Raw genomic sequence first — 25,382 nt, 5'->3', positions numbered from 1 at the left:
TAGGGCAGCCCTGGGAACACTGCCTCCCTCTCTCTTCCCACTACTCTTTTCCCTTCCTCTATGCTCCATCTCCATCAGTGAATGTCCAAGGCTTGGGATCTCACTGCTTGAATTCCTACACACACACACACACACACACACACACACACACACACACCCCTTCCCCTCTCCTTCAAGCTGGGATCAAGTTCTTTCTAAGCCACTCTAAGCTTACTGCCATGGCTGGAGCTTGTCAGAAGTCGCCTCTCACCTTCATCCAGTGTGTGGGATCTGCTTTCTTTTTCCTCCAGATAGCTTCTATCAAGGCTGACGGTGAGTTTTTCTCAGTTTTTTTTTTTTAAGTATTACTTGTGGAATCACCAGAGCCCTCATGCCTACTGCATAACTGCAGAAAAAGTGGGAAAAGTAAAAATATCTCTGTGGCTATTTTGGGTTAAAAAAAACAAAAAACCACTGGGACTCAACATTTCACATAGCGAGAAGCTCAACCGAAAAAGAAAAACAAAGTCTAAAAATGGCACAGGTTATTTTACAGATCCTGCAGGAAGATGACTTTTTGCCTGATGCTATGTGGAGAACTCAACTAAAATGCACCTCCCTGTAGTGTAAATAGTGTAAGTGTAAGAATAGCATTTTTTTTTGTCATCTGAAATATTCCCCAGATACTAATGCCTAGCGTCCTGCACATGGATTTCTGGACATTCATGTGAAAGTAACGGTATTTTTTATAAGGCATTCCCCACCACAACAAAAACCCTATGATTATGTTGTTTCTTGTAATGCTTGCTTGGAACAATGAAAATGGTTAGCATTCAAAGCCCTTACTGAATGCAAATGAGTGTAAAACTGTCAATAAAGGCATCTATGTGCCATTCACACTTTCATAAAATCCAAATATTATTCCTCTAGAAGCTTATTGAATACATATACTTAAGAACACTCTGGGTTGTCCAGTTGGGGAGCATGTTGATGAACCAAATGTCAGCTTCTGTGTCCTGTTTCTGCTCTGTCTTGAACGTAACTAGAAAGAGTGTACTCCCATTGCCTGTTAGTCCAAATTCTGATGGACTGGCATATTTTCCTTCCTAAAACCTACACCCCTTAACGGTCTCAATCCTTAACGGTCTCAATGTAGCTTTTCATATTCAAACTGCCTAAGGATGTATTTACCAATGGTAGTGTGGTGGGAGGGGAGAGGTGTCACAGGGACAGAGCAGAGTTAATTGGTCAAAGCTCTCATTCGCATTCACCGGGAAAATGATTTGATTCCATGTTTATAAATGCCAATGCCCTCAGATGCAAATCGATTAACAAATAAATATATGTATATATGCCATTCAGTTTATGAGATTCATAATCAGCATCTAAAAAATCCATTGCTCTTCATATTTACTTTGGGATCAGCACTGGCGCCGCTAGGGGGGTGCGGGGGGCGCAGGCCGCACCGGGTGACGCGCCGGGGGGGTGACGCACCCTGGGGGGAGGACGTGCTAAAATCACAGAATGAGGAGGTACTGCATCATGCCATAGACTGTTGGATGCGGAATGGCCAGCGGGATGCAATGCAAAAAACAGAATTGCAATAGCTCCTTTCCTTCAAAAGTTATGGCCAAAAAACCGGAAGGAAAAAATGCATGGAGCCCTATGGAAAGTGAAAGTGAGCCGTATCGCGCATTTACTCGTGAGTAGGCGTACTTGCCATAGTCCGTCAGGGCAGGCTGAGAGGAATCCAATGACACCACAATGGTCCCGATCCAATGAATACAGCCCCCCAAAAACACCCAAGAAGCTCCCCCCTCCCAGCTGCAAGTCTGAGCCTGAAACAAAGCCATGTGGTCACGTTTACTCGCAAGAAGGTGGACTTGCCTTAGTGGAGGCAGGCTGAGAGGCAGGCTGAGAGGACTCCAAAGAGGTCAGAATGGTCCTGATCCAATGAATGCAGCCCCCAAAAACACAGAGAAGGAGGTCCCCCCTCCCAGTTACGAGTCTATGGAGCCCTACGGAAAGTGAAGCAGCCTCATGTCGCTTTTACTCGGGAGTAGGCAGACGAGCCTTGGCTGCTGGTCAGGCTAGGCAAAGGGGAATGTGAGGACAGCAGAATGGTCCTGATCTGATGGAGCTGGAGTGCAACTAATGCTCCAGAAGGTAGCTCCCCCCCCCCACTAAAAAGGACAAAAAAAGAGGCTTCAACTGGTAAGAGGAAAGTTTTCTATTTTGCACTTGTAAAGCCAGGTGGGTCTTTGTATTGATATGCTTGAAACAGAAGAACTTTAAATTGGGCACTGGGGAGGGCTGGAAATCTCACTGATTCTTTTTGGGGGTTGTTACTGCAGGCAGACTACAGAGTAAGCCCCATTGACCACTATGGGACTTACTTCAGAGTAGACATGCATAGGCTTGGGCTCACAGGCTGCAATCCTATCCACACTTTCCTGAGAGTAAGCCCCATTGACCACAATAGGACTTACTTCAGAGTAGATTCACATGGTGGAACAGGTCAGGGTCCCCCTTATTTAATTATTTGTTTTATTTTAATTTAATTATTTATAATTATTTACTTTCATTTGCTTGATGATGTCACTTCTGGCCATGACATCACTTCCAGTGGGTCCTGGACAGATGCAAAATCACTAAAATCAGAATTTGGAGGAATAATCCCATCATGTTATATATCAATCAATGCGTAATTTCATGCAGAATGCAATGAAGCAAACCACATTGAAATATCTGTGTTCTAATAAAAGGTACAGCAAAAAAACCGGTGGGGGCAAGGCAATGGTACCTCATCATGCCCACCTGGGGCGTTGTCCCACCCACTACATGGGGTGACGTGCAGGCCTCCTGCACCGGGTGACGTTAATCCTAGTGACGCCACTGAGGATCGGAACTGTTTAGAATTATAGGACTGATTGATTGGAATGGGATTTATTCCCTTCTAAGTGTGTATATGATTGCAGCTAACATTTCACTGATTTCAGTGAAACTTATTTCAATGTAAGCATGCACAGATTGCAATAATCATAGTTACTAGGGAGTACATTCATGTATTCAGCAGGACATACTTGTTAATAAACTTATGGAAGGTTGTGTGGCATGCCTGACTCCTCACATGCAGACCTACAGCCTAATTCTGAGCTCCCATGGTGTGCGGTTATGGCAGCACCGAAAATGGGTACCGCCTCATCCTGCGCACCAACAGCAGCCATGGGTGGCACTCTGGGAGAAGGGGACTTTTGTCCCCTTCTCCCAGGTAAGGGAAGTAGCCCTGCAATGGGGCTACTCGATTCACCATGATTCAGTATTGGGCTGTAATACTGTAGTATAGGCTACTCGATTCAGTAAGAGCATTCATGTTGGGCGCCAAGCCCCACACGAACATGCAGGATCTGGTGGAGCAGAGCTCCACTGGTCCTGCCTTCCTCCCTCCCCTCCCTCCCCTTGGCACGCCTCCCACCCGCTTCTCCCCACCTCCCTGTCATGCCTCCTCCCGACCCTCCTCCCACCTCCCCCTTCCCCGGAACGCCTCTGCCCCACCTCTCCCCCGCCCCCACTTACCTTACTGTGGCTCAGTGGTCCATGCCGCATTAAGCTGGCACATCAATCCCAGGATTGGGCTCCTAATCACCAATCAAAGCCCCCAGTCAGTTATATTAGTATATTCTCCAAGGATGCAGCTTTACCTAAATGAAACTAATGACAAAGCATTAGATAAATCAAGAGGCCCAAGTGCCCTGGTAGAACCATGAAACTGGTTGTCTTAACTTGTAGCCTTCAGTTGAAGCCACAGTACATCTTCATCAGTACACAGTACACAGCTAAAATCCTGCTTGGAAGAGTGAATGTTAAATGCTGGAGGATCTTTCCTTAAACTTAAACAGAACTCCAAGGTTTAGTTATTAGTGTGGACTATGATTTTTATAAGCACAATGCGAGTTTGTTAATCTGAATTGGGAGGTCAGAGAGACGGATTCTCCAAAGATGTGCTTTTCCTTTCAGTTACAGTGCTTGAAGTTTCATTGGAAGCATTGCTAGAGTCACCAGAGTTACCAGCACAGTGTTCTGGGAGCAAATGTAATAAAAAATCACATTCTAAAGCCATAAAATCTGCTCTCTTGGGACATTTATAGTAAAATGCCATGTTTTTGGCATTCCTACAAAATGCCACAAAATGAGTTTTGGCATTTTGGCACAACTCCTGTTTTCCCCCTCCCCATCTTGGCATACATAGTGGTTGGAGCTGTGCTGATCCCAGAAAATAAACCCAGGAACATTCTGGATGAAGGCTAGGAAGTGCAACTGTACACATCAGCCTTGAGGTTGAGAGACAGCTCTCACTGGTGGGGGAGGGGGTATTATCAGATTTCCTGGGGTTGAAAAAGGATCGGGTACATTGGTTTGGCACACTATCATCTCTAGATCGAGCAACTACTGTTTTTATTTATTAAATTTGTAAACTGCTTTTCTGTGAAGTGCTCAAAAACCTCATGCAATTCAAGATCACAATGATACCCCTCATGAAAACAAGATCATAAAAATGTAACACAGGAACAACCAGATGCTACAAGCAAATGAAAGTTTCTCAAGCAGTTTGCAGGAGATCACATGTGTCTGTTGAAACATGATGTTTTAACAAAGCAGTTAATGAGGAAGGGGGGCCATGAATCACTGCTCCTGTTTTTTCTAGTCCCTCCTTTCCAGCCACTGGAAACTGCGATGTGGCAATGCAGCAAACTCCACTGCAACACTGCCTCCCCCCCCCCCCAGCACATGATGCCGCTTTGGCAGGCTGTAGCCCAGCTGTAGCCGCAGCCTGACACTGCTCTGGTCAGATTCTGCACTGTCTTGAAAAAAGCAACCTTCATTTGAGGTGTTATTTAGGTTTGGGCATCTGGATGTTGTTCTTGGAGTGGTCTGCGGTCCTGATCTTGCCTCTCATCAGTGTGGTATGCAGGTACACGCCTGGTCTGACTCCATGTATAATGTTGAAGACCCTGAGAATAGGAATGCTAACACTGCATACCCAGCTCCTCCTCCTGGGTCTATTTGTACCAATTTCAGTATGTGTCCACTCATAAGAAAAAATCAAGGGAATTGCAGGAAGTCTATCAGAAATATACTTGGAACAATTCCAGATGACTTACTCTGCATTTTCTGCATGTTTGTTGTGTGTCTCTTGCCTTGTAGGAAAGTTGTTTGCCATCGGACACAGGAATGGCTCCCAGAGTCTGGATTTAGCAATGGCTCAGCAATCCTGTGCTGCAGTGGGAGCCCGTTTAGCGAGTGCAGAAGAACTGTGGAGAGCCATTAAGGACTGCTCCTTTAGTGTGTGTACCAGAGCATGGCTGGTTGATGGCACTATTGGGTAAGGAGGAGTGCAACACACTCTAGTTAACATACTTTTAACATACTAGACTCTTTTCAAAACAGCATTATTGGGACATGTGACTGAGAATCTGGTTATAAAGAGAGTATATTGCAACTGAAGCATGGTTGGCACTTGCTAGAGCCTAGATCAGTTAAGAGGCCCACCTGCCAAGAGGTAATACCACCAACTTGGTTCACACTGGATGCAAGGCATGGCTTGTTAGCAGGTAGTACTCAATGTCTCTGATCATATGAGGTGCATGCCAGAATAACCTCTGTTGGTACACAGCAGTGAGATGGTGGTAAATGTTAAAGTGCAGGAGCTTGTCAAGGCACTCTGATAGCCATGCCCTGCTGAGGTCGTACAACAAAAACAGCTTTGAAGTGTCTTCATCAGAACAATGTTTTCTTGTCCTTTCACTTATTCCTGCTTTGAAATGTATGCTCTTTAAATACCTAGCTCATTTCCTCCAAAACTTTAGAAGTTGATTGCAATAATTTAAACCAAATGGATAGAAATTGAAAAATGGGATTTTTAAAAAATCTCAGTTAAATCTAAAAAGTATATTTGGTACTCAGAAGTAAGGCCTACTACTATATGTTCATCAGGACTTACTCCCAGGTACATTTGCACAAGATTGTAGCCTGAGGGCTTAATCCTGCCTGCAGGGTGCAGAGATGCTAGTACAGGCTCTGCTGCATCCTGTCGGTGACCAGAGGCCATATGGGGGGGGGAGAGGTAAGTAAACTATTTTACTTATCTGACTCTGCTCCCACATGGGTCTCTATGAATCTACTTGGACCAATGGCAGCTCTTTAGCTGGTGTAAGTCCAAGTAGAGGCAAGGGATGTGTCAGGGTCGAAACAGAGTGGAGGATTATCTGCGGAGCCTTTACTGCCTTCTCCTTGTTCCTGTTGCCGCTTGCTGAGAGGGGGAAGTCGAAAAAGCAACAATAGTAGCAGGACCAGGAGGTTCCAGGGGTTGGCAGTGGGCCCCATGTTGAGATATGGACTCAGCAGTTGATGTCAGTGATGCCAGCTTCTGCCCACCAGCCATACTTCCATGACTTTCAGACAGGTATGGGGGCTCAACATTAGACAACATTGTCTAATGGGGCCCCCAAATTTGAAAAATGGCTTGAACTGAAGTTGTTAACTATTGCAAAATCAGTCACTTAGATTTGACTTCCATCATAATGTAAATGTATATCTGACTTGTACCAATTAGTTTTAAGCTCACACAAGGTGCCTCTGCCCAATTTCAGCGGATTCCGCCCTCTCATCAAACACCTTGCCAGAGATGGCATCAATAATTGGTCAGGCTGGGGCATTGGCCAAGGGTCCACACTCTGATAAGAGCTCATGGAGCCAGGGTGACCCCTGAACCCTCAGTACCTGTAGTAGTAATATTGTCTAGTGCACCATTAGAGAGACCCAGTGTACTGTGTCACATGCCATCCAGTTCCTAAGGGTCTTCCGCCCATCCAGGAGCAGCTTCAGCACCAATTCAAGGCCTCCAGGTGCCTGAGGTAATCAAATAAATGCTTCCTTCCCTTATCTGGCAGTCCACCTGCGGTTGCTCCTCCTCCTCCTCCTAGATAAAAAAGGAAGAAGGGAGAAGGACAGAGTGAATGAGGAAGTGCTTAAGAGAGAATGAGTCATGGGCTGGAATATATCTTCTCCTACATACTTACTTTTCTGCTCCATTCCCAACTTTCTCTTCAAATCCAGGGAATGGGACGAAGAGAAAGGATGATGGAGGTGAGGAGAAGAGGTGGGCACCACCACCCATTTGTCATCTTGAGGCAACTGCCTCAGTTGGCCTCATGCTTGAGCCAGCACTGAGCAGCTTTTCAAGAACACAGGACTGCAGTGGAGAGGAAGGGCAGGGAAGTCCCCTTCCATTGGCTTCTCGCTGCTTGCACTAGCTTGACTACAGTCCCATGTGTGATGCTCAATACTCTGAACATGTAGGAAGTATACTCTGTAAATATGAAGTATAATTGCATGAACACTGAACCATCTTTCTCCAGTTCTAGTGATCTGTCAAAGCGTTCCCATTCATTTCAGTCAGCTGGATGCTTTATGAATTCAGCTGTTGGATGTGAAAAATGAAAGAAATAGGTGTTCAAAGTGTGATCATACTTCAAAAGGAGAGGCAGCAATCCCAAGGGGGGGATCATTCCAACAGGACCCTGAGAAATATCACTTGATTGATATGTCTCCCTTCCACAGAAAAGCAGAACGCTTTTGGCCACCATGCTGCAACTGGACATACCGAGTGATATCTTTCCATTTACACATTCCTACAGAGTTCTTGAAGATGCATTTATTTTTTGGCACATGTCTAAAGTGTCACCCATCTGGCAAAATCCCGTGGTGCTTGAAGTACATATATACCAGACTCAATAACTAGGACAAGGCACTGACCAATGGAGGAATAAGGAAGGATGGAGCAGCTCATTCAGTGTGACACAGAATAACACCCCTAATGAAGGGACACATGCACAGAAAAAAGAATGTTTCACTCCTGCACTTTAAGCTGTACTTGAGTGTTATGTTCTTATTAACTCGGAGCCAGTGATCACATTGTTCAGGAGCCATTAATAAAGGTGAAATTGACCAGATCCAAGGTAAAATCTGGGGGTCAAAATTCAAAGTGGGATAGTGAGCAAAATTTGTCTTAAAATGCGGGGGGGGGGGGCTTCCTGCTGAGATTGAGAGAAGTAGGGCAGGGCCTGGGAGGGTTGTTGTGTGTGTTGCATTTTTGTGGGAGTACAGAAAATCCACAGAATATGGCTTTGCTTCCTGAAAATCTTAGCTTTCACTTTTTAAATGAAAAGAGCCCAACCCTTGCCAAGTCTTCTCTCTCTCTCTTTAACCAACAAGACCAGAAAAATGTTTAATATTTCTTCAAGAACTTTGTGATGGACAGGAAGATAAAGGTGACTGTGAGGGAGTCCTAAATACCTAGGAGTACTGTGGAGACAGGACTTTTCCTATTTTCATTCATTATCTTCTGCATTGTCTTCCTGGCTTTGGAATTCCTATAACTTCACGTCTGGGAAAGAAAGAAAGGCCTATGATAGGGATGACATGAAGACATTGCAACCACAATCCTAAGAGCCACACCAGATCTGCATGCAAATATGTGCCATAGAAGCATCCTTCCTAACAAACACTTACTTGTTTAAAAAGTCCTGCCTTGGAGTGAGGAGCAGCAACACCAGTTGGAACTAGAATATGCAGGGAAATTTGATCTTTATCCATGTACCATTTTGCAAGAAAGTCATTCTCTGAAGCAGTAATTTCCTTATATCCCTACTTCAGTTTGAAACCGCCACTTCAGGGGAGCATTTCTTGGCTTCAAAATGGTGTATGGAGAAAGAGCAAACCTCCCTGTGTATTTGGTCTCAACTGCAGCTGTCCCCTGCCCTGCAGGGTGGTGGTGGTGGTTGTTAACAAATAAGAGGTGCTTCTGATCTAGTCTGGCCCTTAGAAAACAGCTGCTGTCAAAGTGGGGGCAAAACAGGCTTTAACATGATACCTATGTTTATCAAAATATCATGTAAACCACCTTGAATGCTGTCTAAAAAACAGAGAAAGGCAGTATATAAATACCTATGTAAGTATGTGATCGCCGTGTGCAGCCATTTCTAAAAATATGATTGATCTTGCTAAAGCATTTACTTGGAACTATCTCTGTCAAGCCTTCAACACCATAGATTAGATGTGGGTGATTATGCTCTTTGATGCTCATCAAACTTTGTTTAAAGCTCTCTGGGCCCTGACTGAAACATAGCCTACAATGCAGTTGGTGTTCTGACCAAAAACATTATTACAGTTGAAAACTGCTATCGCAACATTTGAAAAAGCCCACAAGAGTAATTTTGCTATGAAGAGATCCATTCACACCTTTGCAGACTTTGCAAATAGGAATTACAGCAGGAAATCCAGTAAACCTAACACCACTTAACCTCCTGTACAGTTTACAGTGTGTGACAATTTTCAATATATCTTATCTTACCCAAGGGCTGAATGTTTTTCAACAGCTTTCTTTTGAGCACAACTGACTCCCATAGCGAAATAAATCCTAAAAATGTGTAGCAAGGACACATCAGAAATGAAATGACCTTGTAAAAGAAAAGCCTCATTACAGGTGCTAAACAAACAGAGGAAATGGAAGGTTTATAAAAAACTAAAACCAAATTAGGAAGGGATATTCTTAGGGGTGATTCTTAAACCTCAATAAATCAAAGGAGGGGTCTGAAAGATCAAAAGTGAGCTGGTATCACACATAACCTTAATTTTCATGTTCAACATCTGGAATTGCTCTGAGGAAAATGTATAAGCAATAAACCGAAAGGGCATATGACTTCTCATAAGGCTTGAGGGCAAGACCAATTACAGGATCACAGGACAGAAAAGTTCAATACCCTTCTATTATTTCCCAATGGACTTTTACATTTCAGTGTCTTGGCTACTGGGAAACCACATTAGATGACATGGGCCAGTGATCAAATCTAATTCAGCTGCCCTATATTCTTTGCAGTTTAGTAGGTATGGGATATTGGTCAATGTCAAAGCAAACTAACGCAGCAGCTAATTATAAAAAAGGGAAGAAAGAAGATGCCTGATGATTTACGCTTCTTCCTCCTCTGTACTGGTAGGACTTACAGAAGATAAATCATTTGGGAATTGTGGATCAACAGATATATTACCTTTGCTTCTACTTTTTCCACTTCTTTGTAATCTATGAGCCAACTCAAGGTGCCTGAACTATAACAACTGATTTTTATATTGTGCCTAAAGATTCTTTAATGCTGTACATTAGTCATCTGATCAATTACTGGAATTCTATTTTAAATTTATGATGGAGGCATTTTAAACAATGGAACTGTGTTTATAAACACTTGTTTATTCCTGATGGCAGGGCTTTTCAAACTGGGGCATCACGATGCCCCAGCCTGTAGGCCCTGGATTCTGCCCCCTTAAGGGGTGGGGGCAGCCAGGAGGCAAGGAGGAGGCAGCGGCGTGATCCCCAGGATGCACTTGGATGCACTTACCAGAGCCTCCCGGGGGTGTGGGGAGCCCTGCATGAGAGCCTGCAGGGCTCCCTGATGCTTTCAAAGTGAAAGTGGAGCAATTGCGCTCCACTTACGCTAAACCAGAAGTGAAGTGCGATCGCTCCACTTTCACTTTTGCAGCTTCGGGGAGCCCTGCAGACAGGGGAGCCCTGCAAACAGATTGCACTGCTGCCTTCCTCCCACCCCCCTTGCTCCCCCCCGCCCCTGCAAGGACTTACAGCGGTTTTCAAACTCACAGAGAGTTTGAAAACCGCTGCCTTACGGTTATGTTGAATCTGGTGTGTTTCAGTAATTGGAAATTAAAAAAAAACAGGTATTAACAATATCGTGTAACAAATGGTAGTTTTTACTTGTTACAATGTAAAGTATCTTATGCTTCCTTCAATATATCAAGAAGGTACCTGTATTGAGACTTTGATCCTATGGAGGCAAGTAGAGGTGGGGCCTCTGTATCCATGGATTGTGTATCTGCGGATCTGGCTCAACGCAGGTCCCCCAGACCTGCGCTGAGCTAGTCTTGGCCCCACCTGAGCCCTCCAGAGCTGTGCTCTGGTCCCCTCTGGAGGACTTTCTGAAGCTTGCAGAGACAGCAAGCGTATGCCCACTACCTCTGTGAGATTCAGAATGGCCATTTCAGTCAAAAAAACGCTACTTCCTGTTTCTCATGGAAGTGACTTTTTATGCCATCATGAGACCCAGGGAAGCCCCTGAAGGGCTCTGCAGGCTTTTGCGGGTTTCAGAACAGCCTCTGTGAGTGTCAGAATGGCAGTTTAGGCTGAAAAAAACACTACTTCTGGTTTTCCAACAGAAATCAGACGTAGTATTTTTTCAGCAGAAACGGCCATTCTGAAGCTTGCAGAGCCAGCAGGTGGACACGCGCTGCCTCTGCAGGCTTAAAAAAGCCCTTCAGAGGGGACCGAAATTTGCAGATTTGATTGTATGCAATTTTCGGTATCCATGGGGGGGTCCAAGACAGATCCCCTGCGGATACCAAGGCCCCACCTTTATAGTGATTAGCTAATTAAGCAATTAAAAAATAAATGATTAATCAAAACAGATTATTTTATCATTTTGGTCAGATCCAGCACAGCTCTTCTTATGTTCATATGACATCTCTAATTCTGTTTCCTTTCTTTGTGTTTGTGCTGCCTTTACTAAAAACTGTAGGCAGAATCAGAAATTATCTGCAGTGTTTATTAAATATCTGTAGGTTATTCATTAGAGTGAGCATCCTTAGGGTGTACTTGATGATGGTACTGTATATTTGAAATCAAAGTCTTTACAGCAGTGCTGGGCACACAGAACAGGAAAGCAAAATAAACAAAGCAAGCATTCTTTTGTATGAAATATTCCTGATATGATACATGACTGAGAACACCTCACAGGAGAATGGACTTGGGGAGTATTTCTTGCACAGCTTCTGATCATCTTTGTCTTTTTCTTCGGTTTTAGGACAACTATATGCAATAGGACAGGCAGTAAGCCACAAAGCGTGAAGGTTATTGAAGTTCAGATCGAAGTGGATCCTTTTCCAAGTGGCAGATATGATGCTCTTTGTGTGAAGGTTGAAGGTCAGCATTGACATTGTACTGAAATAATCACTGTGGCAAGTCAGATCAAAAGATGTTTGCTTTTCTTCAAAAGTTCAATTAAAAGTAGTGAAGAGATCCATTTAGCAAATGGGTGGAAGGGGATGGAACCTCTATGGTTCTTCTGTGCAGAGTGCAAGCGCTTTCTGGATGAAATGTTAACTGTAATTCTAAAAAGGGAGAGGAAATATTCTAGAACAGGGTTGTCAAACTTGTTTCATATAGCAGGCCAAACAGCATTCATGACACCTGCGGAGAGCCAGAAGTGATGATATTAAGCAGGAAGTGAGATCATTAACCAGATGATGACAAGACCTCCTAGTAACCAAGGTGGCATGCCAGCAATCAGCAGTGAACCAGTTGCTCCTTTTCCTCCTCTTGCTCCCAGGAATATGGAAGGAGATTGGAAGCGTGGAGGAGAAAAGCATGGAGAACTAGCTGACCACTCTCCACCCCTCCAAACTTCTTCTCCCTTCCCCTGTTCCTTTTTGAATCCAGGGAGGATGAGAAAGAGGAGGAGGAGAAGTGATAGAGATGGGCAGACACACAGATGCAGGAACCTCCTCCCCCGCCAGTCTGCTACCTGGAGCAGCTGTCTCAGAGCCCAATCCTGAGCTCAAGACACCGGCTTACTGCTAGTGTGCACTGTCACAAAGGTGCCATAAGGCACATTTGTGAGCCCTTAGCGCTGGCCTAGCGCTGGAGGTATCCCAGCACCAGCCGGCACTAGGCTAGCACTGGTGGGAAGCCATTGCTCCACAGTTGCCCAGACTGCCAGGTGGCAGAGAGGTAAGTGGGGGCATGGGGAGGAGGTGGGGAGGAGGTGTTCTGGGACGGGGGATGTGGGAGAAAGAGCTGGGCTGGAGGGGCTGGAACCAGCTGAGCTTAGTTCCTTGAAGCCTGACATGGAGGCCCTTGATTCTGCACTAGTCCAAGAGCTGCTGCAGAATCAAGTAGCCCCATTGCAGGGCTACTTTTCTTACCTGGGTGAAGGGGACGAATGCAAGTCCCTCACGCAAGTCCCTTGTACCAGCCCAGGAGGGTCACAAACATGCCGTAAAGCACGTTTGTGGCTTCTTGGGAGTCAGCTGGGCCAGTGCAGAGACACACACCAGCCCACGGAGGCTGAATGCAGCCTCTAAGCCGACCTGGGGAGAGAGCGTTGCTTTGGCTGAGCTCAGCTGAAACAGGGGTCTGGGGAGGGTGGGGAGGAGGTGAGGAGGATGTGTTCTGGGGTGAGGGAGGGTGGGCGGAGGTGGTCCTGGGACAGGCAGGCAGGGAGCTGGAGGCGGGATTGGGACCCAGCTGTTATGCTGGGTTCCAACCCCGTTCCCCAAGCAGTGCAGAGCGGCTTGAAGCCGCTCCATTCTCCTTTGACTTATGCCACCTCCTGAGGTGGCACAAATCCGAGGAGATCCATTTTGCCTCCAGCTGAGCCACTTCTGACCCCAATCTTGTGCTGGATACAGTGCAGGCCTCCTGGCTTGCCTATTCCAGTGCACGATAGGATTGCGTTGCCCGACAGCTTACAAAGTTCCATAATAAAATGTGCAGTATGTAAAAGCAATAAATAGAATAATTAATGAAAATGATAAAACTGGGGAGGGGGAGTATTTGGATTAGAAAGAAGCAGCAGAACCGAAACACTATTACAGAGGCATAGAGGGCAGACATCAACCCATCACCCAAACACCAGATGAAACAGAAATGTTTTGAGTCTTCGCCGAAGAGCCATGAGGCAGTGAGTATTTTTCTATGTATTTTCTTAGAATGAAAATTTAGTAAGGAATCTCTTTGAAGTGTTTGAGCATTCCTAGTTTCTTCTCTGAGTCAGTCATTACCAGGGTGGACAGACAAGCAAGTCTCTATTCTATCAATTAATTATAATTTGTTACCAAGAAAATGTGGACAGCCCAGCACTCTCTAAAGATTTTGTTGTGAGTAGAATTCAGATTTTGCCTGAGAAAACTTCTGGCACAAATTTTTCATTTCTCTCCAACGAAAAATGAATTAAGTGTAGATGTGTCAGCCTCCAATGCGTAATGGTACCTGTCACAAACTTCCAAATTCCTTCCGAATATTCTCTCGCCTGACATTCATAGATACTATAAGAGAGATATTTAGCAGTCGGCTGTGGGAGCCAGTAGAGAAGAAGGACAGTGCTGTCACCTTTATAGTAATGGTCACCTCCTGGGAGAAGGTGTGTCCTCCCAACTATTCTCCACATGGATGCTTGGCTCTCTCAAATCTGACTGCAGGTTTGATCTATTAGGAGATGTGTGCACAGATCAAGCCAGTGTGGATCACAGTGCAGCCCTGACTACTGGATTTGTAGATCCATGAGTTCCTGCTTCATTTGATATTACTGTTCCTTTGTAAGCAGAGATGAGTGTATTTCATGTGTTAGCTTCACAAATGTGGAGTGTGAACTGGCTCAGGAGCCTGAGCCCCCAGTATTCCAAAGGGTGCACCTAAGAGTACCAGAGCTTTGAAAATTACCTAAAGACCACCCACATGCATTTCCTAATAGAAGCCAGCAGGATGGCTTGGGTTTTATCTCTTTATACTTACAAAAGCCAGATACATTATTTAGTACTCTAAATATGGAGAAAATTCCACCTCTTTCAGAATAAATTATATTTGGACAATTCCATACTGAAAGCTCTAATGGTCTGGACTGTGTGCTGGATCCACAGAAGTATATTGTTTTTATAACTCAAAAAGGAATAAAACAACAACATGCTAATCATCCCTCTGTTATTTCTGTTGCTGTGTATGGATTCCAAACTATGATCCAAGCCAAAACTGGAGAACTTGCAGAAAGACATGCTTCCAAAGGATTATCTCCTAAGACCCAAGTTTCACACCATCTTAGAAACAGCCACTGCCTAACCATATTCTTATGACATTCCTGCTTATTTTTCTTCTCAGGCAAGCCATGTGGGGATCCTCCATCCTTCCCTCACACAATTCTCCATGGTCATACTGGATTTGAAATGGGTGATGAACTGCACTATGTCTGTGCTCAAGGATATGTCATGAGCAACAAAGATACGGCTTTTACTCTGCTCTGTCACACTTGTGGGGAATGGTTTGGTCAAGTTCAGGCCTGCGTCAAAGGTCAGTCTACTGATTATTGGTGCAATCCTATACACTTTTTCAACAGTGGCTGGTGGCAGAATACATGTTCCACTGCCAGCCAGAGCTCATAAAATTGGACTGTCTGGGATGTGGCTGTGTCTTCCTCATGTTGTTATTTCTTGAGCCTTCTGCCGGAGCAAAGCCTCTTTACTAATTGTAGTAGTCTACTGAGGCTAACAGAAAGCTTGCCCTTGATATCCCCTAGAAAATTATGAATCAATAACCTTTACTCTGTTACCAAAGGTCCTTTTCACTGTACAACTGGTGTATTACAAAAGTTGGAAAACTACCTTTACCTAGCAAGCAGGTTTGCAGGACTGTATATGCACACCTGACTGTGGATACAAGGAATCACTACCTGCCTTTACCACCTGGAGTTTAAAAAAAAAAAGAGATGAAGGGCCTAAATCCTATCCAACTTTCCAGCACTAATGCAGCTATGGCAATGGGGCATGCACTTCATCCTGTGGTGTAGGGGCAGACACGGAGGCCTCCTCAAGGTGAGGGAATGTTTGTTCCCTTACCTCAGGGCTGCTATTGCAGCTGGATCAGTGCTGGAGAGTTGGATAGGACTGGGCCCAAAGGCAGCTATTTGAGTTACATCCTGAGCTAGGTTCCTGGCATCTGAGGTGGTGGGCGCAATACTGTCCCTCTTTTACCTAGCAGTGTGCCAGCCACTGTTCTTCTTTCCTGGATTCAAAAAGGAAGGGGTGAGTGAAGCGGAAGTGTGGAGAAATGCAGTATGGTGGGCTAGAATGTGTCTTCTCTAGCCCACTAGTCACCTCTCCTCCACACGTTTTGAACTGAAGGAGGAAGAATGGTGGAGATGGGTGCTTCTGTCATTTCACTGCCAGAGGCAACAGCTTTGTATATGTATATGTTCAGGTTACATCCCAAAGTGAAATCTAACAGATTTCACAATAGATTTCACTATTTAGCCTATAGAGCCAGCCAATTATGACAGTGAAAGCAAGTTCCGGTGTTGCAGAGCATTCTATTAACAACGATTTTGCCTGTGCTACTGCAAGATGCAGCAGTGCCCCAACTCCACTGCCGGACTCCACTGTGTCTGCTGGAACAGGCAAGGTAGCGGTGGGGGCAGGGGTGGGTGAGGAGAGGGTGAAACTGGCCAGGGACAGGAGCAGAGAGGCAGCAGGAGAAGATGGATCTGGCAGCAGTGGTATGTGCTGGATCCTAACCTCCCCACCCCTTTCTTCTCCTTGGACTTGCGCCAGCGAAAGACACACTGCAGAGTAGGAGTCTTATGGAGGGGTAAGGAGAAATAATTACCCCTTTCCCTGCAAAGGCTCCCTATCCACCCCCTGCTGGATACCTGCCTTTTTGGCACAGATGCATTGGCTGAGGGGATGGGGGCGGTAGGTTTGGGCTCTTATTGACATAATCTCACATCTGGCTCTTTAAAAAAGGCACTCCAAAAGTGATTTTCAGATGAACAAGTATGTGGAGGGGGGTCACCCAGAGCTGTGCTTTGACTACTCAAAGTGTACCCTTCCCAAAGCAGGCAATACTTATTAAGTAGGGCTGAGTTAGCCACTCCTAACTTAGAGGGTGGCCTAATAACCTTTTCAATGAGATTTATGTAATTATGAAAGCAATTTTTAGTTCAGTTTCCTGTCTTTAGCTCTGCAAGCTTGTGGCTTCAAAAATAGTAGGCCAGATTCTCAAATCAGTGTAGTTTTTGGCCTCTATAGAGCCAAATCAACATATGCCAGCTAAGAAGAACTGACCTTATACAGCCACATCCTGATACCAGCATTAAATTCTAAGAAAAGTAAAAATAACTTCACCAAAATGGTACAGCGAATAGACTTTCCAGACACAATAATTTTCAGAAAGTGTGCATTTCCTTCTCTTTTCTATTACTGTGCACAGTGCTTCTCAATAGCTAAAGTACAGGACTGGGAGAGTATTTTAGAATTTCCTTGTCAACATTTCAGTGTTTTTTCTGAGAAGTATCAGGCCTCTAAGAAGTTATTTCTGGCAGAACGTTCTGTCTTCTTTTTTTTGGGGGGGGGATTAGAATTGCCATGACACAACCAAGGCAAGTAAAGCAGAACTAGCCTCACCAAATTCATAAAGAGATTATAATGTATGTTAGTGGAAATAATTCACTTTGTTTCAGAACATAGACACTCAAATTGTTTCTTACAGTGTGCTTAGGTTAGTACAAGGGCAGTACAATAATCTCATTTTGGATTATTACAGTGTCAAACCACAACTGCAACGCTCATTAGGAATTCTGCACTGTGTGAATTCTTATCCCCCCAAGTGTGAAGATTCAGCAAATATGTGAAGATAATTATGCAAAATTCCTTAAATATGTATAACTTTGTCAAAAACATTGTGGAGTTTCAATATTTGTTTTTCAAGAGTCTGGTGAAGAAGAGTTCAGTAGTGATGATTGAAGCAGTGGTACTGCGGGATGAATGTGAGGGAGGATGGCCTTGGAGACTATTGTGGAGACAGAGAAACAATAACTTACAAGCTCAGCTACTGCACTGGGAGTTTTGAGGATGAAGTAACTACTGGGTGCCAACCAGCTTGACTGCTGATGTCTGTGCTGGAACTCTTTGAGGATTCAATTCTATCCAACTTTCCACCACCAGTGCAGCAGCCGTGCAGCCCCAAGGTAAGGGAATAAATGTTCCCATACCTTAAGGAGGCCTCTGTGACTGCCTCCCCACCACAGGATGCAGTGTACACCCCATTGACACGGCTGCACCGGCATTGGAAAATTGGATAGGATTGGGCCCTCTGTCACTAGCACTTTCTGCTGAATTTGTGTTGCAGTGGCCAAGTTCTGTGAACACTTCATTGATTTCAGAACTGTGCAGCCTATAGAGTGGCTTGGTACTCTTATTTGTGTATTGCAGATGAGCTAGAGCAGTGGTTCTCACATATTTAGCACTGGTGTTACCAAATAAGGGCTGTTTTGTTTAGGGGAATTAGTAAACTGCCCTTATTGGAAACTTCAGGATCGCAGGCTGGATAACAAAATAGCGTAATGCAGAGAAATTCCCTTTTACCTTAAGGAGGAGACTGGGAGAAAGATAACTTTCAATCAAAGATTATATTTTTATTACAAAAACACACAGGTATACATAATGCACATGGAAAAATGGTAAATATATGTCTACTTGAATCCTAGTACTTGGATCCAGTGTACCTAACCTTCATGGTGGTTGCGTGTGAAGTGTATTTGGTGCATCCGAGGAAATCAGAAAAGGATAGGTTGTAGGGAAGAATTTTAGGGGTCCCTGATCTGCCAACCCAGTTGCTGACTAAAGATGGGGAGAGAAGGGGAGATAAAAGGGGGGGAGAAGGGAAAAGGTTCCAGACGCAGAAATAGTTACCTGTCTTGTGGATGGGGGGGGGGGGTCTTGGGAGGAGGACCTCTGCCTTCGAGGGGCAGCCAGAGAGAGAGAGAGAGAGAGAGAGAGAGAGAGAGAGAGAGAGAGCATATGGCAGCCTTCTCTTAAAAGGGTTTTTGCTGTGACTGAAATGGGCTGGGCGCTGTGCTGAGGGAGAACTGCCACTCACCAGAGTGTTCGGGGTCAGGATGTCCCTTATCAGCATAGCAGCAAAATTCAGTGGGTCTAATGGCTGGCTTCCCTGACTTGGGAAACTTACAATACGCAGTGATTGATTTAAACAATACAACCATAGGAGACACTTAAGCAACAATTTACTCTTTAAACTTTGTTGCTAAAATCTTTGTTGCTGTGTGCATGGAAAGCTGGAGGTTGTGTAAACTTGTGACTTTTACCAGGGTTTTTGGAAATTGGGCCTGTGAGAATTTGGCCTATAACCAGATATAAAATCACAACTTAAAAGGAAAAAGGGGATTTTCACGTAACACTGGGACCCACTTTTTAGAATGAGAATCTGTCAGGACCCACTGGAAGTGATGTCATGAGGAAGTGACATCATCAAGCAGGAAAATTTTTAACAATCCTAGGCTGCAATCCTACCCATGCTTACCCAGGAGTAAGTCTCATTTATCATTGTTAAAAGCATACACAGAGCAGCCTGTTAAAAGTACAAGTCTGTAACATTTCCCCAAATGCAGTTACATACCAAGGTAGCATCAAGTCAAATATATTAAAAATAAAATATTGAAATGAATGGGGACTCACCTGAAATTGGCTCCTGACCCACCTAGTGGGTCCTGACCCACAGTTTGAGAAACACTGAGCTAGAGGGGGTAACTTACCTTGTCTAGTGAATTGGCAGAAGTGGAATTGGAACCAGCAGCTTCTTGGTTCACAGCTCATTCTTTTAGTCACTTCAAAAGATTCAGCTACACTAGTCCCAACTCCTTTGTAGAGGCATCATAAAAATCTCTGAATTGGGAAGAAAGAGGTTGTTGCATCATCTTGGCCAGAAGTGTCCCTAACTTACTGTCTTCCTAGAGTAGGCATGGAAGATCTGCCTACCTTAAACTAGGATGGAAGGGTTGCTACTGAGTTGCAGTGGGGGATCTTGATTCTGGTGGAGTCCTGTCATTCAGCATGAGTAGTGAGTGGAGAGGAGGAAAGAAAAGAAAAAAGATCCAGGTGGGATTTCAGCCATTCAGTGAAATGGAACTACTCACCATTTTTACCACTAAACAATTTCAGAGAAAGAATAAAGTGTGTTTTGAAGACAATATACTGCATTCTTGCAATTCAGTGCCTCTGTTATTTGGCTCACTTTACAACTTTTTTTTAAAATATAACATGTGTTAGAATTATGTTCTAATTAATTCACATAATTAATAATTATTAATTATTTAATAATGTGTGTTAGAATCTTATGTTATTGATGGTTCTATGATGTTATTGAGATGAACTGTTACTGTATTTGGAATATTGCTTTATACTTTTGAATTTTTTTATTGTTTTGAAATGTTACTGTTATATTTTTCAGGCAGAGGGGCTGGGGAATGGTGTCAAACATGATTTTGTGTTTTAGCTTTTGTTGTTTATTTCAAACCATGCCCATATATGGACAGGGTGCTGGAGTGCATGAATGGCTGCTGAAAAAGAATGTTAAAAGAGGTCACTATTTATTCTCTAGACTTCTAGTTTTCTGTTTAACCTTCGTACCACAGAGACTGTGATAGCTCAGTACCATAATTTTTTTCCTCACTCAGATTATTATTTTTCCTTTTCAGATGAAACCAACGGACATATTGATTATGAAGATAATTTCCCTGATGACCGATCTATGCCTACTGAAGAACACAATACAAAAGAGACAGAACATGAGTCAGAGAAAGCTGTAGATGATGGCAACAATTCACATTTTGATGACGACAACCACATTGGTCTGAAAACAATCTACAATGACCAGGACACCAGAACCATTAATGAAGGTGAGGACTTCCCCATTGGATCTATCCTCGTGATCAATGATACAAAAGCAACAAAAATTATAGATTCGAATACAGATCAGTCCTGGCTAGATGGTTACCCTGTTACTCAAGAAGCAGTGGAAGAAGGTGAGGAGGAGGAAGAAGATAAAATCGATGGATCTATGGGAATGGAAGAGGACATTCGCACTGACCAACCCAACTATGTTAGTGTTAGGAAAACAGGCAGCAGGAACTTGGAAAAAGATCTCATACAGATGGAGGCAGTCTCATCACCGGCACATAATGATGGGATCAAAGGAATACTGATAACATTAACTCCAACAAGTGCTCCGGAGAATGTAAGTGTGAGCTCTGAAGGCTCTGATGGTTTCATGAAGTATACCTCAACAACAACTAAGGAATTTGTCACTCAGGAGTTGGCATCAGCCACCACAATCACTAGCTTGCACTTGGCCACAATGGAGACTTCGACAGCTTTCCATTTCATTGACCACATTCCAAAGCCAGAGAAAGACGAAACAACAACTTCTCTAGTGCAAGCAATTCCTACTGTGTCTTCTCAAGATGGCTTTACTGAGATGTCAGCTGATGAACTGGTTGAGAGAGAAACTCTTAGCTATGGATTAGGAGGGAAACTTTTGACCACTTTTGAACCATGCATAGGGGCAGATTGTTCCAGCTCCGATAAAGGCCCCATAATAGCCATTGGGATCACTGTTGTATGCTTGCTACTGCTTGCCACTGTCTTGGCAGTGTGGTGCTTTAAGAAACGACAACAGAAGACCTCTGTTTATAAGCTGAATGGGAAAGACCATAGTAGTCACCAGCTTCAACAGATTGAAATGCAGAAAGTCTAGCCTAGCAGTCTATATTACTGGGAAGAAATGTACTAATAAACTGGAGAGGAGGGGACATTGAATCACAAAAAGATACTGATGTCCGCTAATTAAGACAAGAGAAAACCTGTGTGTAGATTAGCAGGAACTGCAACTCTTCAAAATCATGATGTACTATATTAATATCAGTATTAATTTAGATGTCTCTATTTTTATCCACCAATTTTCTTGGGGATTTCAGGGCTGAAGCATATCATCGCAGATTATAACTATCATGGAACAGTGCGGTTTTGTGAAATGGTTGTCTCAGATCAGGTGGAGCTCTCTTATTTTATGCAGTGTCATCCTGGTGCTAGGCTAATCAAAATGACAATCTTGAATTATTGTTTGGGTTGGTCTTCAGGAGGCCAGAATGAACTCACAATGGAAGATCGAATGGTATCTGCCTCTTGTATTCATCTATCCATGCAAATTTTTCCGCTGCTGGGATGAACTGGTTACAGTCCAATAGACTGTGTGGAAGAAGGTCAGTAAAGCAAGGAAGACAACCCTGGAAGCTTCATGGCTGAGTGGGGATTTGAATCTGCATCTTCCAGGTGTAAATCTACTTCCCAAACCACTACACCATCCTGGCTTATAGAAGACAACCAATATGTGAGATGGAAAGAATTTGTTTAAACTGTTAGTTTATCCTTGCCTTAAAAAGGATAAATTTAACATTGACAGTTATTTCTTGTCACGTTTGGTGTGGGAAAAAGGACTTGCAAATGGAAGTATTAAGGTCCAGCACCAAGGGTTTCTCTCCTACTGCCCCTGTTTGGGGGATTGTATTGAAGTGGCTCTACCTTTAAATGGATAATGGTGCATAAAGGGAGGTGTTATCAGCAAATACTTGCTAAAAAATTTCATAATTGGATATTTATATTTTTTAAAAAGTCATTTTAATATCCAAAAAGAAGTATCTTTAATGTTTGTGAGAGTGGAAATATAGAGGAGACATAATTTGATGAGACTGAATTAATGACATACTGTACTACCACATTCATCGTTAAAATAAGCATTGTCACACAACCCTTTGGGGCTCTATGGGGCATTCTCTGGAAGACTGAGACCATCCTCAGCAGTTTACTGCACAGCTACCACGATTATTTATTCTTTTGCTAGTGACATGTGTTCTTTCTAGTGGAATTGGATGTCTAAAGTAATTATACAGCTTATCTGCCACCTTATTTTATAAATTGGTTGCAGTGAAGGCTTTTATTCTTAGGTGAACTTAGGGCTGGTTTAGAGTAGAAAAAGATCTCATGTGCCCAACATTCTTGTTCATGAAGAGCCCGCACCAGGGCAAACTATGGGTTTGGAAGTCTGTTACAGTGGATAAGATTGCAATCCTATACACATTTATCTGGACATATGCCCCACTGAACTACTTCTGAGCACACATGGGGACTGTGCTATAAGCCGCTGTTTTTCTATGTGAGAGTTAGCATGAGGCAAAGTGTTGGACTAGAAATGGGAAGGTCCAAGTCCTCGCTCAGGCATAAAGCCCACTGGGTGACCTTGGACCAGTTACTCTCTCAGCCTAACCTACTGTAAGGGGTGCCCCAAAAAGGGGGGATCTCAGGGTGTCACCTGGCAGGGTGCCGAGGGTCGGCTGGATGGTCTCATGGGACCCCTGGGTGGGGTGTCCACCTCCCTGGGGTTCCTTGCAGGGGAAGCCTCAGACCAAGCCAGGGGGGAGGGGGTTCACGACACCCTTGTTCTCCTCCCTGGAGGCAGGACCTGAGGCCCTTGGTCTTCCCTCTCCAGAACTCCCTGTCATCACAGGCCTCCCTGCTTTTATCCTCCCCGGCCACACCCTCGGCTCCTCCCCTTCCTCCCTCTCTAGGCTTTAAGGGGCCCTGACCCTGGCCTGCTTCCCTCCTCTTTGGTGGTTAATGGTGACCCGGCCCTGCTCACTGCTCAGGTCAGGTGAGTCCTGGAGGGATGGTCTCTCCCACCCAGCTGCCCTACGTCTTACCTGGTCAGCTGGAGAGGTGGTGATGGTGGCAGCGGCTCTATGCCAGGCAGTTCTGCCCCTGGCCTGCAGCCAGGTAAGGCAGGGGTCGGACAAGGGATCGACCCCTGACACCTACTTCTTAGGAAGTTAAAATGGAAGAGGGAAGAACCATATACGCCACTTTGATGCAAGTTTATGATAATATAAAAATATGTTTACCAATAGCACACCTCAAAATTCATCTCCAAGAATAAAAGTGATTTAAGGCATGGTAAATGCTCCTCCAAATCTATGTTTGAGTATAGCCATTGGACAGAAGATTCACCTTTTAAGGTACATTTCTAATATTAAATTGAGGGGTTCTTTCAGTATGGGGCATCCCAATACTAATGAAATTGCCCCACGCCAATATAGCAGTGCCAGTGTGGCTTGCACTGCATCCAGCAGGAGAATTTTGCAGGCTGGAGGTTTCCTTAGGTGACATTTGTCCCCTTGGCCCCAGGGAAAGCCCCAGCCATGGCAATTGGTCTACTTGGACCTATGCTTGCTATTGCTAGTGCATGTCTGAGTGGACCCATATCTGCATATATGACTTGAGAAGGGGGATATGATATAGTGCCCCCCTCCCAGTAGTAATCTGCCCACCCCGCCCCTTCTCACCCCGCACTCCATTATACTCTATGGTGCAGTCCTGAAAAATAAAAGGGATTCAGATGAATGTGTGGCAGCAGTAGCAATGGTTAAGAGTCCCTGAACATTCCCTGAAAGAGCAAAGACGCTCCCTGCTCTTGGCTGTTGCAACAGGAAGGGATGGTTATGCAACATAGGCTGCAATCCTAACCACACTTTCCTGAGAGTAAGCCCCATTGAACAAAATAGGACTTGCTTCTGAGTAGACCTGGTTAGGATTGTGCCCATAGTTGATAGCAAAGACACACCTGATAGAGTAAGCCCCATTGAATAGAGTTACCAGATATAAATGGGGACAGAGTGCCTATACCTTTAGCCATTGTATACGTAGAAGCGGGAATTCTGGCAGGTGCAACTCAACATGGAAGACTTTAAAAAGCTGCACCTGCCAAAATTCCTGCTTCTATACAATGGCTTAAAGCAGTGGTTCTCAAACATTTAGCACCAGGACCCACTTTTCAGAATCAGAATCTGTCAGGACCCACTGGAAGTGATGTCGTCACCGGAAGTGACATCATCAAGCAGGAACATTTTTAACAATCCTAGGCTGCATCCTACCCACACCTGCCCAGTAGTGAGTCCGATTTACTATTGTTAAAAGAATATACATAGTAGCTTGTTAAATGTACAGGTCTGTAACATTTCCCCAAATGCAGTCACATACCATGTGACTAATCAAGTCTTATAAAAGATTTACCATCAAGTCTAATATAAAATAAAATATTGAAATGAATGGGGACCCATCTGAAATTCGCTCCTAGCCCATGTAGTGGGACCCAACCCACAGTTTGAAAAACACTGGCTTAAAGTATAGGTGCTCTGTTCCCGTTTATATCTGATAACTCTTCCATTGAACAAAATATGAATTGGGGCCCAATCCTGTTCAACTTTCCAGCACTGATGCAGCTATGCCAGTGGGGTGCGCACTGCAACCTGTGGTTGGGGAGGGCAATCATGAGGACTCTTCAAGGTAAGGGGACACTTGTTCACTTACCGCAGAGCTGCATTGCGGCTGCATCAGCATCAGAAATTTGGATAGGATTAGGCCCTTGCAATCACATGCATATTTTCTCAAGAGTCAGTCCCATTGAGTTCAATGGGAATCACTCCCAGGTAAGTGTGTTTAGGATTGCAACCTTAGTTCTAGGTAAATATGTGTTGGTGACTGATGTGTAAGTGATATTATTTGGTTATCGTCTTAACTAAATCACAGCTGTACATACTTCATATCGATAGCGGCCACAGTCCAGCACAGATTTCAAGTAACTTAAACCACTGGAATTGGGTGAGCTTCAGAGC

The 25,382-nt window shown here is 44.2% G+C and overlaps 1 protein-coding gene across 1 annotated transcript; it reads left to right on the top strand.

Moving 5' to 3' along the window:
* The first annotated feature begins 218 nt into the window (after positions 1–218).
* On the top strand, positions 219–21,415 carry SUSD5 (sushi domain containing 5). Its single transcript, XM_066631447.1, has 5 exons — positions 219–312; positions 5,185–5,362; positions 11,904–12,022; positions 14,972–15,160; positions 20,358–21,415. Exons 1-5 carry the CDS (start codon positions 219–221, stop codon positions 21,413–21,415), a joined length of 1,638 nt encoding a protein of 545 aa, XP_066487544.1.
* The last annotated feature ends 3,967 nt before the right edge of the window (positions 21,416–25,382 follow it).

This window comes from Tiliqua scincoides, chromosome 5, assembly GCF_035046505.1.
Source record: "Tiliqua scincoides isolate rTilSci1 chromosome 5, rTilSci1.hap2, whole genome shotgun sequence".
NCBI classification, from domain to species: Eukaryota; Metazoa; Chordata; class Lepidosauria; order Squamata; family Scincidae; genus Tiliqua; species Tiliqua scincoides.
The sequence above is the reverse complement of the archived record's forward strand: the minus strand, read 5'-3'. Positions and strand labels throughout refer to the sequence as shown.